The sequence below is a fragment of the Eleutherodactylus coqui genome, chromosome 1 (assembly GCF_035609145.1).
Source record: "Eleutherodactylus coqui strain aEleCoq1 chromosome 1, aEleCoq1.hap1, whole genome shotgun sequence".
Classification (NCBI taxonomy): Eukaryota; Metazoa; Chordata; class Amphibia; order Anura; family Eleutherodactylidae; genus Eleutherodactylus; species Eleutherodactylus coqui.
The window spans coordinates 100,750,398-100,773,039 of NC_089837.1; the positions used below are offsets into that span (position 1 = coordinate 100,750,398).

Here is a 22,642-nt window from a genome sequence, read left to right on the forward strand (position 1 = left end):
AAACAATTCAATACAGACATTCCTATACCAGAAACCGATTGATCGGTCCACATACCTCAGATGGGACAGCTTCCACTCTAAACACATCAAAAATTCAATCATCTACAGCCAGGCCATCAGATACAACTGGATCTACTCCAACCCAACAGAGAGTGAAACATCTATACCATCTGAGGACATTTTTAACCCTTTCCCGCTCCAGGACGTACCGTTACGTCCCGGGAGCCTGGTACTTCCCGCAAAAGGACGTACCGGTACGTCCTGGAGATAGCACGGGATCACATAAGATCCAGCGCTATCCCGCAGCGGGAGCCAGCTGTCAGTCACAGCCGGCGTCCCGCTCCAACAGCGGGGGGACATCGGAGATGCGCCCGCCGCTGTTAACCCCTTCCCTGCCGCGATCTAAGTAGATCGCGGCAGGGAAAGAGTTCACAGAGGGATCGCGATCCCTGTGTGTCTCCGGCCGGAACTCGCGATGTTATCGCGAGAGCCCGGCCTGTCACCATGGCAACAGGACGCCAGACACTGGCATCCTGTATTGCCTGTGCCTATAATCGCTGTACAAGCGATAAGGCATGGGAGAGCAGTAGCTTTGCCATGCCTTATGACAGCGATCATCAGGGCAGTGATGTAAGTCCCTCAGAGGGACTCAAATAGTATTAAAAAAAAAAGAAAAGAAAAGTGTAAAAAAAAGAAAAATGTAAAAAAAAACCCTTTTTTATGCTTTTTCTAATATTAGCATAAAAAAAGGGAAAAAAAACTAAAACCCCACATATTGGATATTGACGCGTCCGTAACGACGTGTACAAAAAGTTGAACACGCTTTTTATTTTGTACGACAAAAAGCGTAAAAAAACCCGCTAAAAAACAGAGGCAAAATGTCAATTTTTAGCATTTTGCCTCACAAAAAATGCAATAAAAGTGATCAAAAAAGCCGTACATTTCCCAAAATGGTACCAATAAAAACTACAGCTCGTCTCGCAAAAAATAAGCCCTTAAAGAGCTCCGTACATAGAAAAATAAAAAAGTTACATGACTTTGAATGCAGCTATAGAGAAAAAAAAAAAAAGATTTCCAAAAAAAAGGGGGTTTTATTGCAAAAAAGTGTAAAAACCTAAAAAAAATATAACAATTTTGGTATCGTTGTTACCATACCGACCCGCAGAAAAAATTTAGTGTGTCATTTATGCTGCATGATTAACGCTGTAAAAAAAAAAAAAAAAAAAAAAATCTATGGCAGAATTGATGCGTTTTCTCTCCCTGTTATCATTAAAAAAAAAAAAAAAAAAAAAAAATTTTACGATATTGTCTATATACCCAAAAGTGGCACCGATAAAAACTACAGATCGCCACGCAAAAAACAAGCCCTTATACGGCCGCGTCAACGGAAAAATAAAAAAGTTATGGCTTTTGAAAAATGGAGATGGAAAAATACCAAAAAAAAAAATCGCTTGGTCCTCAACGCCAAAATAGGCCGTGTCATTGAGGGGTTAAATCAGGGCTACCATCCCACCTCAATTGATGACCAAATCACCAGAGCCACCAGGATACCCAGAAATCAACTACTCCAATACACCGAGAAGGAAGAAAACAGTCGTGTACCTCTAGTAGTGACCTACCTTTCACAGCTAGAGGTACTAAGGAAAACTGCAAAGAAACTCCATCATACCCTACACAAGGATGACCATCTGAAAATCATATTCCCGCCCCCCCCCCCCCCCCCCCTCCCTCCCTCCTATATTACAGGCAACCTCCAAATTTGATCTAGCGCAGTAAATGTCCTGTTGGGGGGCCCTTATGTTGGAGAAACAGGACAGAAACTGAAACGAGGATGAGGTACCATATATATACACACACACCTTTTTTGCATGTATTTTTGTTAGCCATTAGAAAGTATCATATCTACAAGATTACTTGGTTTCTCTTGCTGAGAACAATCACACTTTGCTCTACTGGCTAACATGGTACTAAACGTTTTTCGCTTTACTTGTTAGGGAATTGGTCATGATTTAGTTCCCTTATGTATGGGTACATTCACGCAGCACAGTAACAAAGCAGTAATGAGTGCTAAGGACCACTAAGACCCATTACTAGGCATGCGGGGGCCTGTGTGATTACCATGGGCACTAGCATTTTTGACAGTACCAGAACCCAGTTGGAGAATAAATTTCACTTTACATGCAGAACAGTAGACAACTGCAGAAATGGTAAATCATACAAAACAAGGGCCATACAACATTTAATCTAGACCTATGCAAATGGAAAGATGGAACAATACATCTGCAGCGCTACCTATTAAAAGGCAGCATTCCTGCAAGTCATTGTTAGCATGGATGAACTTATAGGTCTCCTCAAACACAGTCTAGGTGCTCTCCTTAAGGAGGAACGATACACTTCTTGACCCACATCTATAGGCCTTTAATTAGCCAACTCAAACACCTATTGCACACCGATGAGGGTCAATCACCCCGCAGCAGGTGTTTGTGTATGGTTACTAGCTTTGGCTCACAATTCCCAGTCATCGTTCAAGATTTGTTTAAAAAGTCTAACATTGACTTGCAGAAATGCTGCCTTCCAATAGGTGATGCTGCAGAGGTATTGTTCTATCTTCCATTTGCATATTTCCCAGAGGAGTATGGCTGGCCATATAAGTCTCCTCACACCTTCTAGGTGCTCTCCTTAAAGAGAACAAATACCCTTTCTGATATACCTGAACCTGGGGGATATGAGTGTGTGCAGGTCTTGGCTACCACTTACCACATTTAAAGCAGTCCATCCCTGTGAACCCTACAACTGCTAACAGAATTCATAACTTGACTCTGAATTAAAAGGGTTATCCAGGCAGCGCCAATGCCAGGATACACTGGGGTCAGAGCTGAAGCTGCTACTCCAACGCATGTAGTGGCCGGCGCAGCTTTCATTGAAATCAATGAGCACTGCGCCTGCAGTTACAAGCACAGTTCCCGTTGATTTCAATGAGAGCTGTGCCTGCAATTATGAACGATGGCCACTATGCAGGGGTCAGAGCAGTGGCTTCCGCTCCAACCTTAGTGTATCCTGGCACTGACAGCCAGCATGCCTGGAAAACCTTTTTAATGTTTTATTTACATGAGCGTTTTATCGCGGTAATTTTGCCATGAATAAGTGCTGGCTAAAAATCGCAACCATCTGATGTATTGGATTCCAATGCATCCGTTCAGATGGGCGATTTTCCGTTCTGTAAAATCAGTCATCCGGAAAAGATAGCGCAAACAGAACGCATTCCGGCCGGCTGCTCTTACGCCGGACGGATTACAGCAGCGGGTATCAAAGACTCCTATGGGAGCCTATGAGAGCTGACAGAAAAGGGAGGTGGGAGTTTGGCAGCATCTCAGCTAAACTCCCTCCCCCCATTACTGGCCGCTGGCAAAGCAAGGGGGCGGGAAGGGAGATTAGCACCCACGCCCTCTCATTACTGGCAGCTGCCAAGGGGTGGAAGTCTACCACCCCCTCCCTTTGGCGACAGCCAGCAAGGGGAAGGAGTTTAGCAGAGCTTGGTGACTCTGTCATGGCTGCCTCTTGGTCATGCAATTTTCGGACGTGCTGCGGGCGGCTGAAATTCCCTGTGTCCGTGTGAAGGAGCCCCAAGTCGTACTAGGGCCAGGGCCTTGGTCCTGGTAACATGCTAAAGGGGTTTATCCAGGCAAATACTAGTAGTGTTGACCACTGCATAAAGGTCCGAGCAATCTGCTTCCGCTGCATACCATTTGTATTGCGCCGGCTTCAACAGCTGTCCGATCAGCGAGGATTCTGAGCGGAAGACCCCAATTGATCAACTATTGATGGCCTAAGCATAAAAGTCATCAGTAGTATTTGCCTGGAAAACCCCCTTTCACAAGGTGTCTACAATAAAAATATATCAGTGGATAGTAGGTTTTTATTTCATAATTCAAGACTTTGTATGTGTTTAGAGTGCGAAAATTGTCAAGAAGCCCCTGGCAGTGAAACCGTTAAACTTTAAACATTTCTTTTTAATTTGCCGATATTTCTTATGTGTAAGATGATTAAGTGGGTTTTCCTCTGCTGGAATCCGTTTCCATACATGCATGGGTTCGGTCACATCAGTTCATGTGAATTAGGGAGAGTGATGGATGTGAATAATTACCATACAGACAAGAATTGATTGACATCAAACAGACAAACACAAGTAGGAATATAGATTTAGATTTTTCAATGCCAATTCTTGGCCATGTGCGACCATGGCGTGCACGAGGCTGGATGTGCACATTGAAGCCGATGTACTAATCCTAAGTCAATTAAACATTTTTGAACGTGTTTTTAAATTACAGTCACCACGGACGGCTGGTGAAATAATCTGGAGCCAAGACTATAGAGAATACCAAATCAATCAATCTCACTGCTCAACATGGGACTCATAAGGAGAAAAGCAAATCCACCTTCAATTAGAGCCGTGTCCAGCCGGTTCTATCCAGACAGCTAAGTGGAATATGTGAAGTACACTAAAGGCGGTTTAGTAGAGTTTTCTTAAAACTAGATACAAAAGATCAGCTTTTCTCCTTGGTAGACCCCCGTAGAGCAGGGATACTGATTGATTCAGATTTACTAATCCTATCTAGGTGTAAATTCAGACCAGGTATTTTAAAAATGCACCAAATTTACTCTCTTGCTGCAAAACAAAATTTGGCACATCAAAAAAGGGGTTTTGGTATAATAATAATTAAAAAAAAGGCAATACTTATCTATTCCTCCCCAGGCAGACTCCTTACCGCATATTCTCCTAGCTGATCTTCTTCAGTCCCCCCGGTCACCTCACCACCGAGCCGGCTGGATCCTCTTCTTCTTGTTATGATGCGTCCATTCTCTGCATTCTTCTTCCAGCAGGTCGGTGTAGATTACATCACTAGTGACATAACATTCACTGCCTAGGAAGGAATGCCGATCTATTGGTGAGACTGCGCATGTGTGCTGTCTCGCCACAAGTGTTCATTTACGATTTGCAGAGAGACAGCGTGCATGCGCAGCCTCTGCGATAGCTCAGCACTTCCTGCTTGGCTATGAACCCTACAACACTAGAGATGGCTGAAGGTGAGGTCCTTCATGGGTACACAGGACCCTCATGAGCGGTGGGGGTCCAGGCCACCAGACTCGAAGAGATCAAACACTTAGTCCCCATGTATATCTATAGTTTACAATGCCACTTGGTTTTCATTATTTGGCTCAGTCATAGGAATCATATAAAGAAAGAGCAGAAAGGCTGGATTGTGCATATTCCAGACACCAACTGTTCCCAACAGACTCCATCAACTGCAATGAGGTCTGTTTGACGTAGAGCATGCGCCATTTCCTCACTGATTTTATGGCAGATCTGCGCTGGAGCTTCCAATGCAGAAATGAATATGGCCTTAGAATTACATGTTGGCACAACCTCATTGAATTCTAAAGCAAAATATTGAAAAGTCTACATACCCAAGTTTCTAGTAGAAGGGACGCACCGAATGCACCAAATTGACAAAGTCTGAGCCTCTTCAGTTTAAGATGTGAATGAGATGCCAGTTTTAAGAAATCTGCCCCATCGTACTTACAAATAACAACACAACTTGTGGATTTAGAAACTTTATTTACACAAGTAATATAAATTAATCTCCAGGTCTTCTGTCCATCTTATTTATATTGCCACCATCTTGCATCAAACTGCGGGGATCAATGCCTCACAAGAGTGTTATTGAAAGTCATCGTCATCAAACATGTCTCCAAAACCTGTGCAAAAACAAAAACACGTATATAATGCATGTCAAGAGGGTCTACAGCCAGGGAACCAGCTATAGATTGCCCAGACAACACATGACGATACCAGTAACCCGCTGCCTACGTCCATAAAGGACATTGATGTGTCTTCTCCTGAATATTTCCATCTTCCTGTTTGACTGGATTGTATATCTCCACTTTCTGTTGCAGTTTAATATTAATACTATCCCATGTGTGCCCATATCTGGCATTATCGGGTAACCTAAACAACTAATTGGATAAGATATGCATAGGAAACGTCTTGTAGTCTTTTTAGCTATTCCAGACAGAGATGGCACCACCTCACTCTGGTCAACTACTTTATCTCCAACTGATCCAAATGATAAAGATGGAAAAATACCTCTACAGCGCCATCTATTGGATGACAACATTCCTTCAAATCAAACTGACTTTATAAGACGTCTTATCAATCATTGGGAATAGGAAACCAGTCAGAAAACCATGCTTCATTCCTATCCTATGGCTAGGGAATAGCTTGAAATTGTGGTACAACCCCTTTAACAATAGAGGAACCACCTTGGAATTGTTTGTAGAGCATGTGCTCTACAAACAATTCCAAGGTGGTTCCTCTATTATTAAAGGGGTTGAACCACAATTTCAAGCTATTCCCTAGCCATAGGATAGGAGGGAAGCTTGCTAATCATTGGAGGGTCTCCATCAATCTCGAGAACAGGGCTCTCATGTCTCGTCCTCTTGTCACTGCGGGGGTCCCTTCCCCCCCCCACAGTCACGGCACTCTGAATGGAGCGTTGGCCGCACATGTGCTGTCAGCACTCCATTCATTTCAATGCCGCTAATTAAAGTACCCGAGCAGGTGCTGTTCGGGTATCTCAGCAACCCCATTGAAAGTAAATGAAGTGCTGGTGCGTTGTTCAACCAGCACTCCATTCAGTCTCTTCCTCATGTCAGGGAGGGTGCAGTAACCCCGCAGTGAGGAGGACAGGGGACACAATACAGTGTCAGATACATGTGCCCCCTTCATGCATTGTTCTGCCCATTTTCCCTTATCCATATGCCGTCTGACCCTTCACATATAAAATACTTACCTCTATCATGTTACTAGTCCTCCTTGATATGCAAAGCTTCGCTGTATGATATGCTATCTGATGGCCAAATTAATCATAATTAATGTATCCTCCAAAGGAGAGAAGACAGTAATTATTAAAGCACACAAAGCTGGATGGCCACATAACAGATACCCGTGGGTGCAAGTTGCCCACCACTGTTTTACTTACACACACACACACACACACACACAAAGTCAAAGTTTAAGCACATGACTTGAGGTCCATTTACACTGAAAGATGACCGCTCAAAAGGTAGTTTGAGTGATAGTTTTGAGCGATCGCTTTGCATAAACTCTTAAGTAGCTAATTAGCTACTTAAGAGTTTATTAGTGTGTAAATGGAGGCTCCAGCTGTATTGCAGATGACAGCAGAAGCGCCGTTATCTGCAAACAGCTTTGCTCTCAGAGCTGTCAGCGGTATCCCGCTGAGAATTCAGCAAGCAGCGCTAATAAGGCTCATAGCTGATTTTAAGCTTGCTCAAAGTCAGAGGTGAACAAATAGTGCACGATGGGCGCACATTTACACGCAACAATTATGGCTCGAAAGATGGCTTTTGAGAGTTAATGGTTGTGTCTAAATGGGCCTTAAAAACGCAAATGTTTTATCTCCCTGACAAAGTTACAGTAAAGCGTTGGTAAGTCAGCAGACAGAAGCAGCATTTGCCTCCCGCTTAAGAAAGTCAATGCTTAGCAGCAATCTGTCACTGGGAGATCTGGGTGTGTAGAGTAAGCCATTATTTCTACCAGGTAGAGCCTTCACAGTAGCATGCAAATGTCACATTTGTGCTGTGCCTGGCATGGATAGAAGTGGCCCACCCTAGCACCGCTGTTACTTCAGTTAGCTGACTGGCAGGAGTTCTGATCAACTATTGGTAACTAGAGATGAGCGAACCTACTCAGCCACGCCCCTTTTTCACTCAAGCACCGCAATTTTCGAGTACTTCTCTACTCGGGTGAAAAGATTCGGGGGGCGCCGTGGGTGAGTGGTGGGTTGCAGAGGGGAGTGGGGGGGGGGGGGGGGGGGAGGAGTTAGAGAGACAGCTCCCCCCTGTTCCCCACTGCTACCCCCCGCTCTACCACGCCATCCCCCGCTCCCCCCGAATCTTTGCACCCGAGTAGCCAGGTACTCGAAAGGGAGTGAATTTCTTACCGAAAATTCCTTTTTCCCGAGTCATCCTGACGGCAGACATGGAGGTTGCACCTTGACCTCGTAGGGACAGGAAGCAAGAGACTTTAAAAGGCTCCTCCCGTCTCCCATTCACCAGTGTCTTCTAACTTACTTACATGGACATGTCGTGGTTAACCAAGGAAGATATTTATTTGCTCCGAAAAAAAATAACATGATTAGTTCTATTTGAACATAAACAATAAGAGGGTAGCTTACCCAGACATAACACAAGATAATATGCACAAATTTTCCGCATAAAAGGAAATGTCCAACATAGGAGCCTCTGGGCTACAGATTCGTGCCCGCATAAACGTTTATATAAACGTGTGAATTTTTGGGAGGGAAATACGTGCCGTCAGGATGACTCGGGAAAAAGGAATTTTCGGTAAGAAATTCACTCCCTTTTCCCGGCGTCATCCTGACGGCAGACATGGAGTATACCAGATTAACTCTTTAGGGAGGGACCACTGCCTGCAGGACCTTTCTCCCGAAAGAGAGAGATCGGAGGAGAGGTCCGCATTCGGCCTGTAATGTTTTGCGAATGTGTGCAGGTTGGACCATGTGGCTGCCTTACAGATTTGGTCCGGCGTCGCCATAGCCCTCTCTGCCCAGGAGCAGGATACTGCCCTGGTAGAATGGGCCTTGAGTCCTTCCGGGATAGCGCTGTTGCAGGACGGAGTAGGCCTGCTGGATGGTGGATTTTATCCGGTGGCTAATGGGTCTCCTAGAAGCCGCTCTTCCTCTGCCTGGCCCCTGAAATTGAACAAAAGACAGTCAGCCTTCCTAAAAGGATAATGTCTGCTCTGGGTAGCATAGGATGGCCTTCCTTGCATCCAGGCTATGGTAGTCTCTTTCCCTATCGTTTTGGGGATTTTGACAGAAGGATGGGAGAATAATTTCTTGCTGTCTGTGGAATTTTGAGGTTACCTTTGGAAGAAAAACGGGGGTCTGTTTTTTTGTATGACCCTATCGTCCTGGCTTAATAGGTAAGACATCTTACAAGATAGGGCCTGGAGCTCGCTTCCGTGCCTTGCTGCTGTGATAGCTACCAGGAACACAGTTTTAAACGTGAGGAACCTAATTGGAATCTGATCGATAGGTTGAGGGGGTCTTTGCAGAGGCTTTGGAGAACTAGGTTCAGGTCCCATGGGGGGGGGGGGGGGGGGGGGCACTGTACTACGGCTAACTGACCGCATTCTTTCTGCCGCTTTCATGAACCTGCGGATCAGTCTATGATCTGCCCAAGGTTGGTCTAGAATGGCTGAGAGCGCTGCTACCTGTACTTCCAGGGTTCCTGGTCTCAGGTTCTTATCTGGAGGAAGTCCAAAATCTCCACCACCAAAGTGTCAGGATTGGAGACCTCAAGCCCCCTCCAGGAGGAGAATTTTCCCCCCCGAGCTTTAGGAGCACCGGAAACCATGCCCTTTTTTCCCCAGTATTGGGTGATCAGGATCAGCGTGATGTTGCTCTGCTGGACCTTCTGAAGAACTCTCGGGATCAGGGGTATGGGGAAGGGGGAAGGCGTACGCCAGACTGAAATCCCAACTATGGGAAAAGGCGTCCAACCCCTCGGACTTGTCCCTCGGATCTAGCGAAAAATAGGCGGGACATTCTGAATTTTTGCTGCTCGCAAACAGGTCCACCTGTGGTTTGCCCCAGGTTTCTGTAATGAGACAAAATTCCTCTTGATTCAGAGACCATTCCCCGGGGTCTAGGCCTCTTTGACTTAGAAAGTCGTCTGTCAGGATCTGGGATCCTTTGAGATGGACCGCTGTCAGGGACTGTACCGTGGACTCGGCCCATCGGAAAATCCAGGCTGTTAATTTCAGCAGGTGGAAGTTTCTGGTGCCTCCCTGGTGGTGAATAAGTGAAACGGAGGTCCCGTTATCCGAGAAGATCTTAACATGCTCCCAGATGGCCCCAAGCTCTCTGAAATGTGAGGTCTAGGCACGCAATGTCGGACCCCATTTGCCCTGGAGCAAACGCTGCCCCACTTGCGCTCCCCAGCCAGGCTGGCTTGCCTTGGTGACTACGGAGATGAAGGGCTCTGTCACCCATGGGGACTCCGCCTCTAGGTTGCCAGTTGACCGCCACCAGCGGAAGGACCTTGTGACCGCTGATGACACGGGCACTCTGCGGTCCAGAGAGGTTGTTGCCCCGTCCCAGTTGCCCAGGGTGGCTCTCTGTAGCGTCCTTGGGTGAGCCTGGGCCCAAGGAATAATGCCGACACAGGAGGTCATGAGGCCCAGGAGCCTCGTTGCGTCCCTAATCGTTATTTGTTTCTTCTGGCCGCATGGCTGTGCTGCCAGGCTGAGGTTTTCCTGCCTGGGTGGAGGCAAAGACAAGATCTGAGACGCTGAGTCTATCTGTACCCCCAGGAGGTCTTTCGCGTCTCGGGGAGAAGACTAGATTTAGGGAAGTTAACTATCCACCCCAGTCTCTGACATAGGGAGATGATTCGGCTGGTATCCTCTTTGAGGATCTTCGGCGCTGATGCCATTACCAGGAAATCGTCCAGGTATGGGACAATGTTTATGCCTGCCACCTGGAGATGCGCCACCATCTCTGCCACTATTTTAGAGAATATCCTGGGTGCCGTTGAAATTCCGAGGGGTAGGCACTGGAATTGAAAATGGTGTACACGGCTGCGCATCCTGATGGCAAACCGCAGGTACTTGTGATGTTCCGACAGGACTGGGACGTGGTAGTACGCGTCCTTTAGATCGACGGTACTCATAAAGTCCCCTCTTTTGATCAGAGTTACTGCAGACCTGATGGTTTCCATCTTAAACCTTTTGTAGGTAATCAACCTGTTCAGGCCCTTCAGATTAAGGATCATCTGAAACTGTTGTTCGGTTTTTTTGATCAGAAATAGGGGTGGGTAGAACCCCAAGCCCTGTTCTACTGCGGGGACCTGGACTACCGCCCCCATCTGTAGCACCTTAGAAATTTCATTTCTAAAGATACCCTGCAGGGCGGGGGATTGCGTGGGGGCCGGGAAAGCTCAACAGTCTCCCCCCATCTGGTACTTGCCTACAGGGGAAGGGGTTGTTTTTGTCTTACTCCTGCCTCCTTTGGGGTAAAACCAGCACCCCGTCTTTCCTTTGCCTCGGTATGGCTTGAAGGATGGCTGAGGTTTGTGGGGAAATCCCGTTCTTGCTTGGTCCGGGAAACTGTGGGTCCTGTCGGTAGCTCTTTTTAGGATCTCCTCCAAGTCCGCGCCAAAGATGTGCTGGGCATGAAACCGAGATGTTACACGGCCCTACTTTGGAAGCCATATCTGCTTTCCATGTTTTCAGCCAGACCGCCTGTTGCTGATCTAAGTAGAGGCATGCATTCCAGTAACGCATCTCTAGGGGCCTTCTGTTTACTCTGGTCGTCGAGTTTCCCCAATCAGAGGAACATCGACCTCGCCACAGAAGTCGCTGCGATATTGGACTTCAGCGTATAGGCCGTTGTTTGCCAGGCTCGTTTCATCAAGGCGTCAACCCTGTCCATCAGGTCTTTAAGATGAGGAGTCCTCGAATGGCAGGGCTGTCTTTTTGGCCATTATGGCCACCTGTGCCCGATGCCGCGCGCGACCGCGCCGGCATGCCTGGAGGAGAGAGGCATCTGAGCCTGTGGCCAGCCGCTCTCCCCAGCTGAAAACAACTGCGCCGAGCTGTGGCAGAGGAAGGAGGGGGCCCAAGGACCTCTGGTCCGCCGCTCCGACGGTGAACCCTGGGTGGTCAGACCTGTGGCCCGCCGTGCTCCCGGACCACGCGTAGATGCTCACGTCTTTCTCCGCAAAGCGGAGTCCCTCTTTATGTTCGCGGGACAAATAGAGGTGTTTGTCCGCGCAGCGCACTCATCCCTGATTACTTTCTTCAGGGTATCATTAACCGGAAACACTGTGCGGTTCCTTGGTCTGAGCCCGCCGGACATGTCGTCCTGTACAGACCTTTGCTCGACCACATCCTCGACCTTCATCGTATCCCTGACTGCTTTGATCGGGTCAACCAGGTCCCCAGATGAGAAATAGTACTTTTTATTCTCATCCCTGGGGTCAGGGGGACGGTCAAAGAGTTCGCCATTTGACAAGTCGCGCAGGGATTGCTCAAACTCTGAGCTCGTTAGCGGTATGTGGCTCGCCCTTTTAGCGGCCCTTCCTTCCCGCTGAGCTGGGGGGAGACTAGAAATTGATGCCCGGACCTCCTCTCTAACCAGGGATCTAATATCTTCCGTGAATGCGGCCTGTTCATCCGTAAGGATCTTGGAGGTACAATCGGGGCATAGCTGCTTTTTTTTTTTTTTTAAAGCCACAGAGCGCCTTTCCTGTGTTTTTTCTTTAGGTCCTGCAGAATATACATGCATGCACATAAGGGAAAACCCCCCACACAATGGTAAATCTCTGAGCATAACATTCCTGCACCAAGTAACACTTACAGTTTGCAGGGCTTCCATCTCTGGTTCCTTTGTAGTCATAATGCAGAAACGCAGACAGAACCAGATTAGACAGATGAATCCTTCTCTGAAGGTGTGCTGTCAGTGGAAGCTTGCCGGGGGGTCTCCATTTTCAAATATCCCGCTGTTCCGGGTCAGCTGATGGTGTCTGACGTCACCGCGTCACACCGCGTCATTGGCTCCGCCCCCCGACGCCGCGCCGGCATGCCTGGAGGAGAGAGGCATCTGAGCCTGTGGCCCGCCGCTCTCCCCGGCTGAAAACAACTCCGAACTGGAAGAGGAAGGAGGGGACTCAAGGACCTCTGGTCCGCCGCTCCGACCGCTGCGGTGGTGAACCCCGGGCGGTCAGACCTGTGGCCCGCCGTGCTCCCGGACCGCGCTGACTCTCCGGAGGGGAGGTAAACGGGGAAGCAGCCCTGTGGACCGTCAGCCCCGCTTGTCAGCAAGATTCCTCTTGGGAAGGTGAGAGGGGAAGCGGCCCTGTGGACTGTCAATCCCGGTTGTTATCCTGCAGCTCCCTGGAGGGAGCTCCTCTTGCATGTCCCTGTAGGGACAGGAAGCACTGGTGAATGGGAGGCAGGAGGAGCCTTTTAAAGTCTCTTGCTTCCTGTCCCTACGAGGTCAAGGTGCAACCTCCATGTCTGCCGTCAGGATGACGCCGGGAAAAATAGCAATGCTCGATCGAGTAATTACTCGAAACGAGTATGTTCGCTCATCTTTAATGGTAACCTATATCGAGTATAGGTCATCAATAGGCTATGGACACTTTATGGGTCAATTTTTTTTTTTTTAGTACTTAAAGGGGTTGTCCGGCCAGAAACATTGCATGTCATTACTTCTGTTTGCCCATTTCCTTGCACTTTGTAATATACATTGTGCATGGAAAATGAAGCAAACAGAAGTTTTGGACTTACCTGAAGGGGTGCCCCCCCCCCCCCTGTGTTGCTCCTCCGTCGTCCCCGGTTACAAGAATCTTTTCTTCTTGTCGGGCCACAGCAGCTCTCGTCGGCGCGGGAACGAGCCTCTTCTCATCCGCACATGCGCAGTTCTTTTCTCTGCAGCCAGGACCGATATAGATCTCCTTGTGTGCAGGGGGGAGGGGATGGAAGAGCGAGGAGCAGGAACTGAGCTCCCGCCCCCTCTTTGCCTCCTCTCCGCCCCTCTGCACTATTTTCAATGAGAGGAGGTGTAACAGGGGCGGGGCTAAGTGCTGGTAAATAGCCGATTGACAGGGGTCCAAAGCTCGGGACCCCGACCGATCAGCTGACTAAAGGTACAGCAGTAGAGATGAGTATCCTTGGTAAGGCACATTACTCGAGCGAGTAGTGCCTTAGCCGAGTATCTCCCCGCTCGTCTCTAAAGATTCGGGGGGGCAGGGAGGAACGGAGGGGAGATCTCGAGCCGGCCCCCGAATCTTTAGAGGCGAGCGGGGAGATACTCGGCTAAGGCACTACTCACTCGAGTAATGTGCCTTAGCGAGTATACTCGCTCATCTCTAAACAGCAGTGCTCGGATGAGCTGCTTCAGTCCACACCAGGTACAGTGCAGTACACAGTATAGCAGCTATGCTTGGTACAGCAACTCAATTCCATTACCTTCAATAGAACTGAGCTGTTCACAGGCCATGTGACTGATACACATTTTCTTACGGGACTAATTATTTACTGTTCTGCTCATCCCTCCCTGGGAATTTATCTAAGTGCTACTAATCACAACATGTCTGTGCCCTCTTATCTTGTCACTGGTATTTATCTAATTGCAAATTAATCACACCATGATTGTGCCCTCCCATGTGATCATGTGTATATGTTTTTATGTAAATACATCTTTAGATCTGTTCCTGAGGAAGAACCCTGAGTAGGTTGGAAAGCAAGCAATAAGATCACGTATTTTTGTTTGCTATTAAAAAGTATTATATCTACAAGATTACTTGGAAACAATCACACTGATGTACATAACATTACATGCTCAAGAAGAGGCCTTGTTGGACAGCTGATCAATGAGGGTTCTGAGCAGCAGACTCCCATTGAGGAACTATCCTGATGGAAAACATTGAAAAATAGTGTGCCTTTATACAAGGCCCTCTATCCTATATTTTTTTTTTACTTTAGGCCCAGTTGGAAGTACAACCATGTTAGGAAGTGACATCACGTTTCTTAATGTACTATTGCACAACTTCAGAAAAGCTTTTTAATGCTGGCACTAATGGCAGGGAAATATATTCTAAAAGTGGCAAACAGCTTGTGACTCAAGTTACCTTCTCCACAAGTCACCATATAGTATTAAACACATACAATCCATGGTCTAAGCATCTTTAATGGGCATCACAAGAGAGAACTCACTATTGAAGAAGTCTAGATGTACGGCCTTCTCGTTGGCGGCGAGGTCCATCAGAAGTCCTGTGCTTCCACCCGCCTGTAGTCAGAGAAGGTTACTGTAAACAATAGTCTAACATGGCGCCAATCTTATATTAGCATCTATATTCTGTATGTGCTGCTGGGGGGCGCAGCTCTTTATTTATAGGACACCCTGCAAAAAGAATGCATTCGCTAAACAGGCCACTGATGGGCTGAAAGATTTCCCACATGTATGGAAATGGGAGTTCAAGACGGCTCCTTTGGGAAGGGGGGGGGGGGGGGGGGGGGGCTTCTTCGATTCTTGGAACCATGGTGCCAAGAGGTAATGCACCCAGAAAGACACATTTCTGACCCATGTAAATTTAGTACACTAACCAAAGCAAATAGGACAACTAAAAAAGGCTAACAGAAAATAGAATATACTTTTTAGAAAGTTTGCTGTGGTTCTCCCCACCAGCCACAAGTGTGCGCTGCCACTGCCGGTCAGCACGTAGCGCATAGTGTCTGATCGCTGGCTTTAGCGGTAGCGGGTCATATAGTGACATAAATGGTGCCTTCACACAGGCAGATAAGTTGGTCGTGCTTACAACCACTGACCGACAACGGGCATTTTGTTCAGCGCTTGTTCCCTCCGTGTAAACTGACAGTTTATCTGCTCTACGGGCAGGACAGACCGATATAAAGATCGTCCGTCCATGTGTAGCGGTCGGTGATAGGCAAGCCGATGAATGAGTGCGTGCTCATTCATCCACCAATCGTTGGTCTCTTTCCACAGCTGGGTGAAGGAACAGTCGGAGGAGTGCTCAGGCCTGGTGATTGTCCTGTGTAAAGCGACCAAAACACAAGTACGGGAGAAAATAAAGCCTGAAGTGGGAGGATATTCCCGTACGCGTTCCGTCCGAGTGCGATATGAAGGGAAACCGCACAGGAAGAGAACCCTTGCGACTTTTCATTTGGACCCATTGTCCGAGTTCAAAAAATTATTGCATGTCCTATTCTTGTGAGAGTCTTGTAAAAGAACAGAACATGTGACATATGCCGTGTACTGCACACGGACCGAGGAGCCATGTGCTGTCCGATGCAAGTAGCACCCAAGAATCTGGGGCGTATCTCGCTCTTGGCTGTGTGAATACAGCCTTACCCCTATGGATGTGTCCTGGAGAGGTTAGGGACCCCCAATAGTGAATAACAGAACGCTGGTTATATTAGGATAAAGCTTCACCTGCAGGCGCGGGCGGTGTCACATCTGCGCTGGAAAATCCTGATGCAGAACGGCACAACATTCCGTCAGAATAAGGGCTGCATGCAGGGCTTCCATCTAAAAGCCGGTCAGCTGAGCAGAAAGCGGAAGGACCCCCTTCTAGTCAACAGGGTCTGTTCTGTGCTGTTCAGTTCCGTCATACGACAGTTCCGTTTGGCCAGTGGATTACCCTTTTCCGCTCCCCGAACAGAGCAGGAAAAAATGGTAGGCCCCCCAACGCAGATGTGAAAGCAGCCTAAGGCCGGGCTCACCGGCGTATGATTACCGCGACATACGGTAACCCAGGCCTGAGGGATTTTCAGAGACTTATTATAGACCTCTATGGACGCAGTCAAGACCGCACCAAATACACGGCAAAAAGTAAAAAAAGCGCGCGGAAAAACCGCTTGTGGATTTTTCTGCACGAAAATCCGCAAGCCAAAATTAACCTTTGAAGCGGTTTTGCCGCAGAAGCAGTTCTTATGCGGCAAAACCGCAACGGAAAAAACGTTGCAAATCAGCCCTATGTGAACCCAGCCTTAGGTCTCCCTCACACAGGGCGTTTTATACAGCGTTTAGCGCTGCCTTTTCAGCCCAGCGCTCAACACTCACTCCCATTCATTTCAATGGGGCTGCTCACACAGGGCGGAAAACGCAGCGCCTTGCAACGCTGTGCTTTGACAGCGATGCATGTTCTATTTTGGGGCGTTTTCAGCCCTGCGTCGCCCATTAAAATGAATGGGCAGCGGTTTTAGCACTGCTGAAAACGCAGCAACACTTGGTGCCGCGTTTTTGGCAGCGTTAACCGCTCGCCGATTTTCGGGGTAAGGGCTTGCAATAGAAGCCCTACCCTGAAAATCAGTCCCAGCTAGGCTAGGTAGAAAAAAAGAAAGTAATACTCACCTAGCCGCTGCAGTCCGGGTCGCGGCCGCTGGTCTCTGCCGCTGATCCGGCTTCCCCTGCACTCCCAAGTCTATTGCCGGAGGCCAGGTTTGAGAACCCCGCCTCCGGCAATAGAGTGCTGTGATTGGTTGTCGGCACGCTCGATGCCCAATCACAGCCCTTCATTGACTGTCTCAGCCAATCAGCGCTGGCAAGCTCTGATTAGCTGAGACAGTCAATGAAGGGCTGTGATTGGTTGTCGGTGCTTGCTCGATGCCCAATCACAGCACTCTATTGCCGGAGCCAGGGGTTCTCAAACCTGGCCTCCGGCAATAGACTTGTGAGTGCAGAGGAAGCCCGGATCAGCGGCAGAGACCAGCGGCCGCGACCCGGACTGCAGCGGCTAGGTGAGTATAGCTTTTTTTTTCTTTTCAGCATTCTTGGCTGCGTTTACAGCCGAGCTGAAGACGCAGCCAAAACGCTGGAATAAAATATGCTAGCGCTGCTGAAACGGGGCGGAATCTGCAAACACCCTGTGTGAGGGAGGCCTTAGAGCGCTGCCGCTCCCCCCAGCTTTGCTTTCTGGCACTGTAGCAATGATGTAGACAACTACCCACCAGACTGCGGCACGTGGGCAGTCTGTTACGCCAGCACTGGAAGACAAGGACCGGTGGAGCTTTTATGGCGACGGTTGAACAGGCGAGTTATGAGCCTTTCATTAAAGGGGTTGTCTCGCGGCAGCAAGTGGGGTTATGCACTTCTGTATGGCCATATTAATGCACTTTGTAATGTACATCGTGCATTAAATATGAGCCATACAGAAGTTATTCACTTACCTGCTCCGTTGCTAGCGTCCCCGTTGCCATGGATCCGTCTAATCTTCGGTGTCTTCTTGCTTTTTTAGACGCGCTTGCGCAGATACATCTTCTCCCTTCGGCTGGTCTTGGAAGCATCGGCGTTTTGGCTCCGCCCCCTTTTCGCGTCATCGCGTAGCTCCGCCCCATGACGTGTGCCGGTTCCAGCCTCCTGATTGGCTGGAATCGGCACGTGACGGGGGCGGAGCTACGCGATGACGCGTACAAGGGGGCGGAGCCAAAACGCCGATGCTTCCAAGACCAGCCGAAGGGAGAAGATCCATTTGCGCAAGCGCGTCTAAAAAAGCAAGAAGACACCGAAGTTAGACGGAACCATGGCAACGGGGACGCTAGCAACGGAGCAGGTAAGTGAATAACTTCTGTATGGCTCATATTTAATGCACGATGTATATTACAAAGTGCATTAATATGGCCATACAGAAGTGTATAAACCCACTTGCTTTCGCGAGACAACCCCTTTAAACTTGTGGGGTCTTGGAAACCCAATTTAATAATACATTTTGGGTGGTCCCAGCGCTAAACCTTCTGCGTGAAGCGCTTATTGTTGATGGTCATGTTTAACCCTTAACCAGACCCCAACTTTAATAATACTATCAATGGAAATATATTATAAATATGCCATCATGTAAGCAGCAGCATGGGGGCGTCAGTGGTTGTCGGTAGTCAGGGGGGCACAGTAGTCATGGGTAGTCGGAAGGGCGTCAGTAGTTTTGGGGGCATCGCTGTTTACATGCGGCAACAAGGAGGTTTTATTAACCACCAACAAAAATAATATATTGGTAAATGTCATCATTTATTAAATGTGTGCAGTCAGCCAAAGTGACATAACACTGCTATAGTCGTGGACATCCCCTTTAAGAGGTGACCGTGTATAAGTCATAGAGCTGACTATACTGTACAGAGTATCCCAGGCGCTCTCACCTCATCCAGGTCCACGAACGGACCGCCACCCTCCGGGAACATTTCATCCACTGCCGGCTTCATCTTTAGCTCCACACAGACAACAGTAAACACCAGCGGATGGCGCACTTCCGGCGGTGGACGGAACTTCTATGCCCCACTTCCGGGTGATTTGTGGGCGTGGTTAAAATCGGCAACGCTGAGCTATAGAAAGAAACGGACCCGCTGGTATGACGTCAGGCTAGGGGCGGGGCGAGTGCGGCCGCGTTATACCTATGATGATGGAAGTTCCCTCTACTCGTAGACAGTACCAACTTGCCCAAGTGTGTGATAGCAGTCTATGGAGGGATACTCACAAGGAGGGGAAGAATACACGTGTTTCTTCCGATTTCTTTTGATGCTCCTGCTTAAAGGTGCTTTTAGAAGGAGCAATTATTGTTTGGTCTAATCGCGCACCAACGCCCGACAATAATCGCTCACTTCTGGTTTGTGATTCATTTTATGCCGCATAGAAATCATCGATGGCTCGGTCACTTATTGTTCTGTTTAAATACCGATTGCTCATTCGTTCTCATTCACTTATACAGTGAATTTCAATGACTGACCGATTTCTCGTTTGAATGAGCCAACGATGTATCAGCTGTATACACCGGCTTCCCGAGCGACTCTGACATTGTTCACTCGTTCAAACGAGAAGTCTGTTTTTTTCTATTGATGACCGGTATGATCAGCAAAGACCTGCCTCTTGGACGCCCACCAATCAGCTGATTCCCAGGGCCGCCGTCACTGTGGTCAGCGCAGGAAGTGCCTACGACAGTGCAGCAGTCACCTTGGTACCCCGGCTGGTACCCCAGCCATTTTTCAGGTTTTACTCCCTCCTACTGGGAGGGACTAATTGTATTCTTTAAAGATACTATTTAGGCTGGGGTCACACGGGACCGAAATCTCGCGGAATGACCGCACGGAAATTACGCAAGATTTCCGCAAAGGAAAGAGGCCGCCGTGGAAACGGGGAGAGAATTGACGTGCTGCTTCTTTGAATTCCGTACAGCATGTCATTTCAGCGCAGCTTGACATTAACGGATCGGCCGCAGCGCGTGGATGAGATTTTTGCAAATCTCGTCCACTTTGCTAGCTAATTTTGGGATAAAAAGCCGCGGGTGGAATTTCTGTACAGAAAGTCTGCACGGAAATTCTGCGGCAATTACGCCCCGTGTGAACCCAGCCTAAGTCTACCATGTATTGTATTGAGAAAATGTGAAATAAATGGGGAGGGGGTTGTGGCATTCACAGTCTGTGGGTCAGTACCATTGCAATTCTGCTATTAGGTATGTTTTACAGCATTCGCTGTGTGTGGGATAAATAATGTAATACTTCGATAGTTTGGGTTTTTTGGACATGGCACTCCCATTTATTTGACAGCTTGCATATAACAGTCAGGACTGACAGTCATGTACGCTGTGATTGGAACTAGCTGCGATCGTGGCGGGTGTCAGCTGTACCAAACAGGCGTCGCCCACTGGGTATGCAGCAGGATTGGCTCCCGAGCCCGATACATACTGAACCTGTGCCTGTGTGACATACATGTACATCACAGAGGGGGAAAAGTTTAATAGTAGTTGTCATTGGCATCATAGTAGGCCTCTGTTTACATACCATTTTTCGTATATGGCTATATGTCACGCGTATGCTCCAGCAGCGAAATATATCTACAGGATCTGCTGCAAGATTTATGTCCAAATCATGCCCATTAATTCTATTTCAGGGCAGAACACGAAGGATTTCTTGTATTCAATAGTCACCTGTGCTATTCAATATGGAGACATCCCCTAAAAAAAAGGAAGTCATATGGGCGATACATGCCGCGGTATATCTATACACTGGTCAAGAGTCAGTCCTGGCCTACACCGGAAAGAGTTGGTTCGCAGAAAATCCACAGTAAAATCCTCATCATTTCCATTACAAAAACGTGTCAAAATCCGCGCCACATTTTGAGGCGGATTTTGATGTGGATCCGCAGCAGACTTCATTTCTTCTATTGAAAGGGTGAAATCAGTCGTGGATCCGCGCCAAAATCCATGTCAAAGTACACACCTATCGTGCAGATTTTGATGTGGTTTTTTATGCAGATGTCGGTGTGCGTTTTCCCTTTGCGTGTGAACGTACCATTAACCCCTTGAGTGGCGGGTTTCCTACGACCCTGTCGTGCCCACCAGGGCAGGTTTTTTAAAATGGTCTAATCATTGAATTTCAACTAATTTTGCAGTTGCGTCTCAAGAGCCATAACTTTTTCATTTTTCCATTGACATGGCCATATAAGGACTTGTTTTTTGCGGGACAAGTTGTGATTTTTTAAACAGGGGGGAGGAAAAAAAGAAATGGGGAAAAAAGAAAAAAAGGGGCCATGTCATTAAGGGGTTAAATAATGTATTAACTTCCTTCTCTGGGTCATTACGATGCATGGATACAACATGTGTGATTGTATTTTTGATTTTTTACAAAGTAAAGGGAGACAAGTGTTTTTATTATTTTTTTATAATTTTTTAACTTTTTTTTAAATTTTTTTTTTTCCCTTTAGGGGACTTCCACAGGGACCCATCAGGACCCCCTGATCACATTCCGGGGGTCCGATGGTGACAGCCCTTTACATGCTGCAGTGACAGCCCTTTACATGCTGCAGTCACATAGACTGCAGCATGTAAAGGGTTAACACAGCAGAGATCGGAGGTTTTCTCTGATCTCTGCTGTAAGAGCAGGTACCTAGCTGTCCTCTGACAGCCAAGCACCAAGCTCTCCCTGCCACAGAGACCATCGGCTTGATTCTGACAAGCCGATGGTCTCTATGGCAACCTGTAAACAAAGCAGGAGATTGCCGGCAGATCGGCAATATCTTCTGCTGGTTTTTCAAAGCCCTTGCTTTGTTCTCTGTGGGTCTGTGCAGGCAGAGCACACTGTCACAGCTTGTGGCATTGTGCTCTGCAGCTCCCATAGTGATACATAGCCCGGAAATCTTCCGGGCTATATCGCTATGGGCAGTGGAGCTCGTCCCGGAAAATTTCCGGGCGTGCCACTCAAGGGGTTAATGTGTTTTGAGCCACAGCCAAGCCTCACGGACCCTACTCTGCCCTCAGCTCCATGTCACTTGGGAAGGAACTTGCTTACCTACAACTCTGTTTGAAAACCTAAGGGTGGTCTCACTCTGTGTCGGAACCTCTGGTCAGAGCTTCTGTCGCAGATCTGGCTTCAAATACTGGAAGAAATAGCGCAGCATGCAGCGATTTTTCTTTCATCCCAAAAGCTGGGCATCTGAGCAGAAAGCTGGCAAACCCCATAATAGTCAATGGGGTCCGCCTGGACAGAACCGTTTGGCCTTGAGGGTTTCCCTCAAGATAGCGGAATCCTGAGCACAAGCGTGAAAGCAGCCCAAGTTGGACTGGTGTGTATGACAAGAGGAGGTAGGTAGACCATGCAAGCCTCATCTAACAGGAGGAAATGCAATAGAAACAATGACCCCATAAATCTGCTGTTGCTCAGGTGGGCTCAGCCAAATAAGGCCTCCTTCACATGGGTGACACGACATCGCCACAAGAAAATCGCAGCGATATCACATTGCGGTAATACTGCAATTTTATAGCGCTACATAGTCACATCTGGTGCTCCAAAGTTGGGGGTGCCTGAATATATAAGTCCTACCCCAAAAATATGCCCTAGGTGCAGGAAAAAAAAAGTATACATCACCTAGAAGCGCTGTCTGGGGCTCCGCCGCAGCTTCTTCTCGGTCCCCGCACTCTTCTTCTTCATCTCTTTTGGCTGGGAATTGAAAAGTGTCAGCCAATTACAGCCAGCGCTTCCAGGGGGTGGGGATTTTTCAATCCCCAGCCTGAATAGATGAAGGAGAATAGTTCC

At 48.0% G+C, this 22,642-nt stretch overlaps 1 protein-coding gene across 1 annotated transcript; it reads right to left on the bottom strand.

Annotated features, from left to right (window-relative positions):
• Window positions 1-5,597: 5,597 nt before the first annotated feature.
• On the bottom strand, window positions 5,598-18,908 carry COPS9 (COP9 signalosome subunit 9). The gene is made up of 3 exons (XM_066589453.1): window positions 18,758-18,908; window positions 14,825-14,897; window positions 5,598-5,757 (listed from the first exon to the last, which is right to left on the bottom strand). Exons 1-3 carry the CDS (start codon window positions 18,818-18,820, stop codon window positions 5,720-5,722), a joined length of 174 nt encoding a protein of 57 aa, XP_066445550.1. The 5' UTR covers window positions 18,821-18,908; the 3' UTR covers window positions 5,598-5,719.
• Between the last annotated feature and the right edge of the window lie 3,734 nt (window positions 18,909-22,642).

Bases quoted from the DNA above. Each gene is read 5' to 3' on its own strand.
- COPS9 (XM_066589453.1), bottom strand. From the start codon at position 18,820: ATGAAGCCGGCAGTGGATGAAATGTTCCCGGAGGGTGGCGGTCCGTTC. The intron at 14,898-18,757 runs GTGAGAGCGCCT...CTCTGACTACAG, and splicing joins CGTTCGTGGACCTGGATGAG to GCGGGTGGAAGCACAGGACT. The intron at 5,758-14,824 runs GTGAGTTCTCTC...GTTTTTGCACAG, and splicing joins ACATCTAGACTTCTTCAATA to GTTTTGGAGACATGTTTGAT.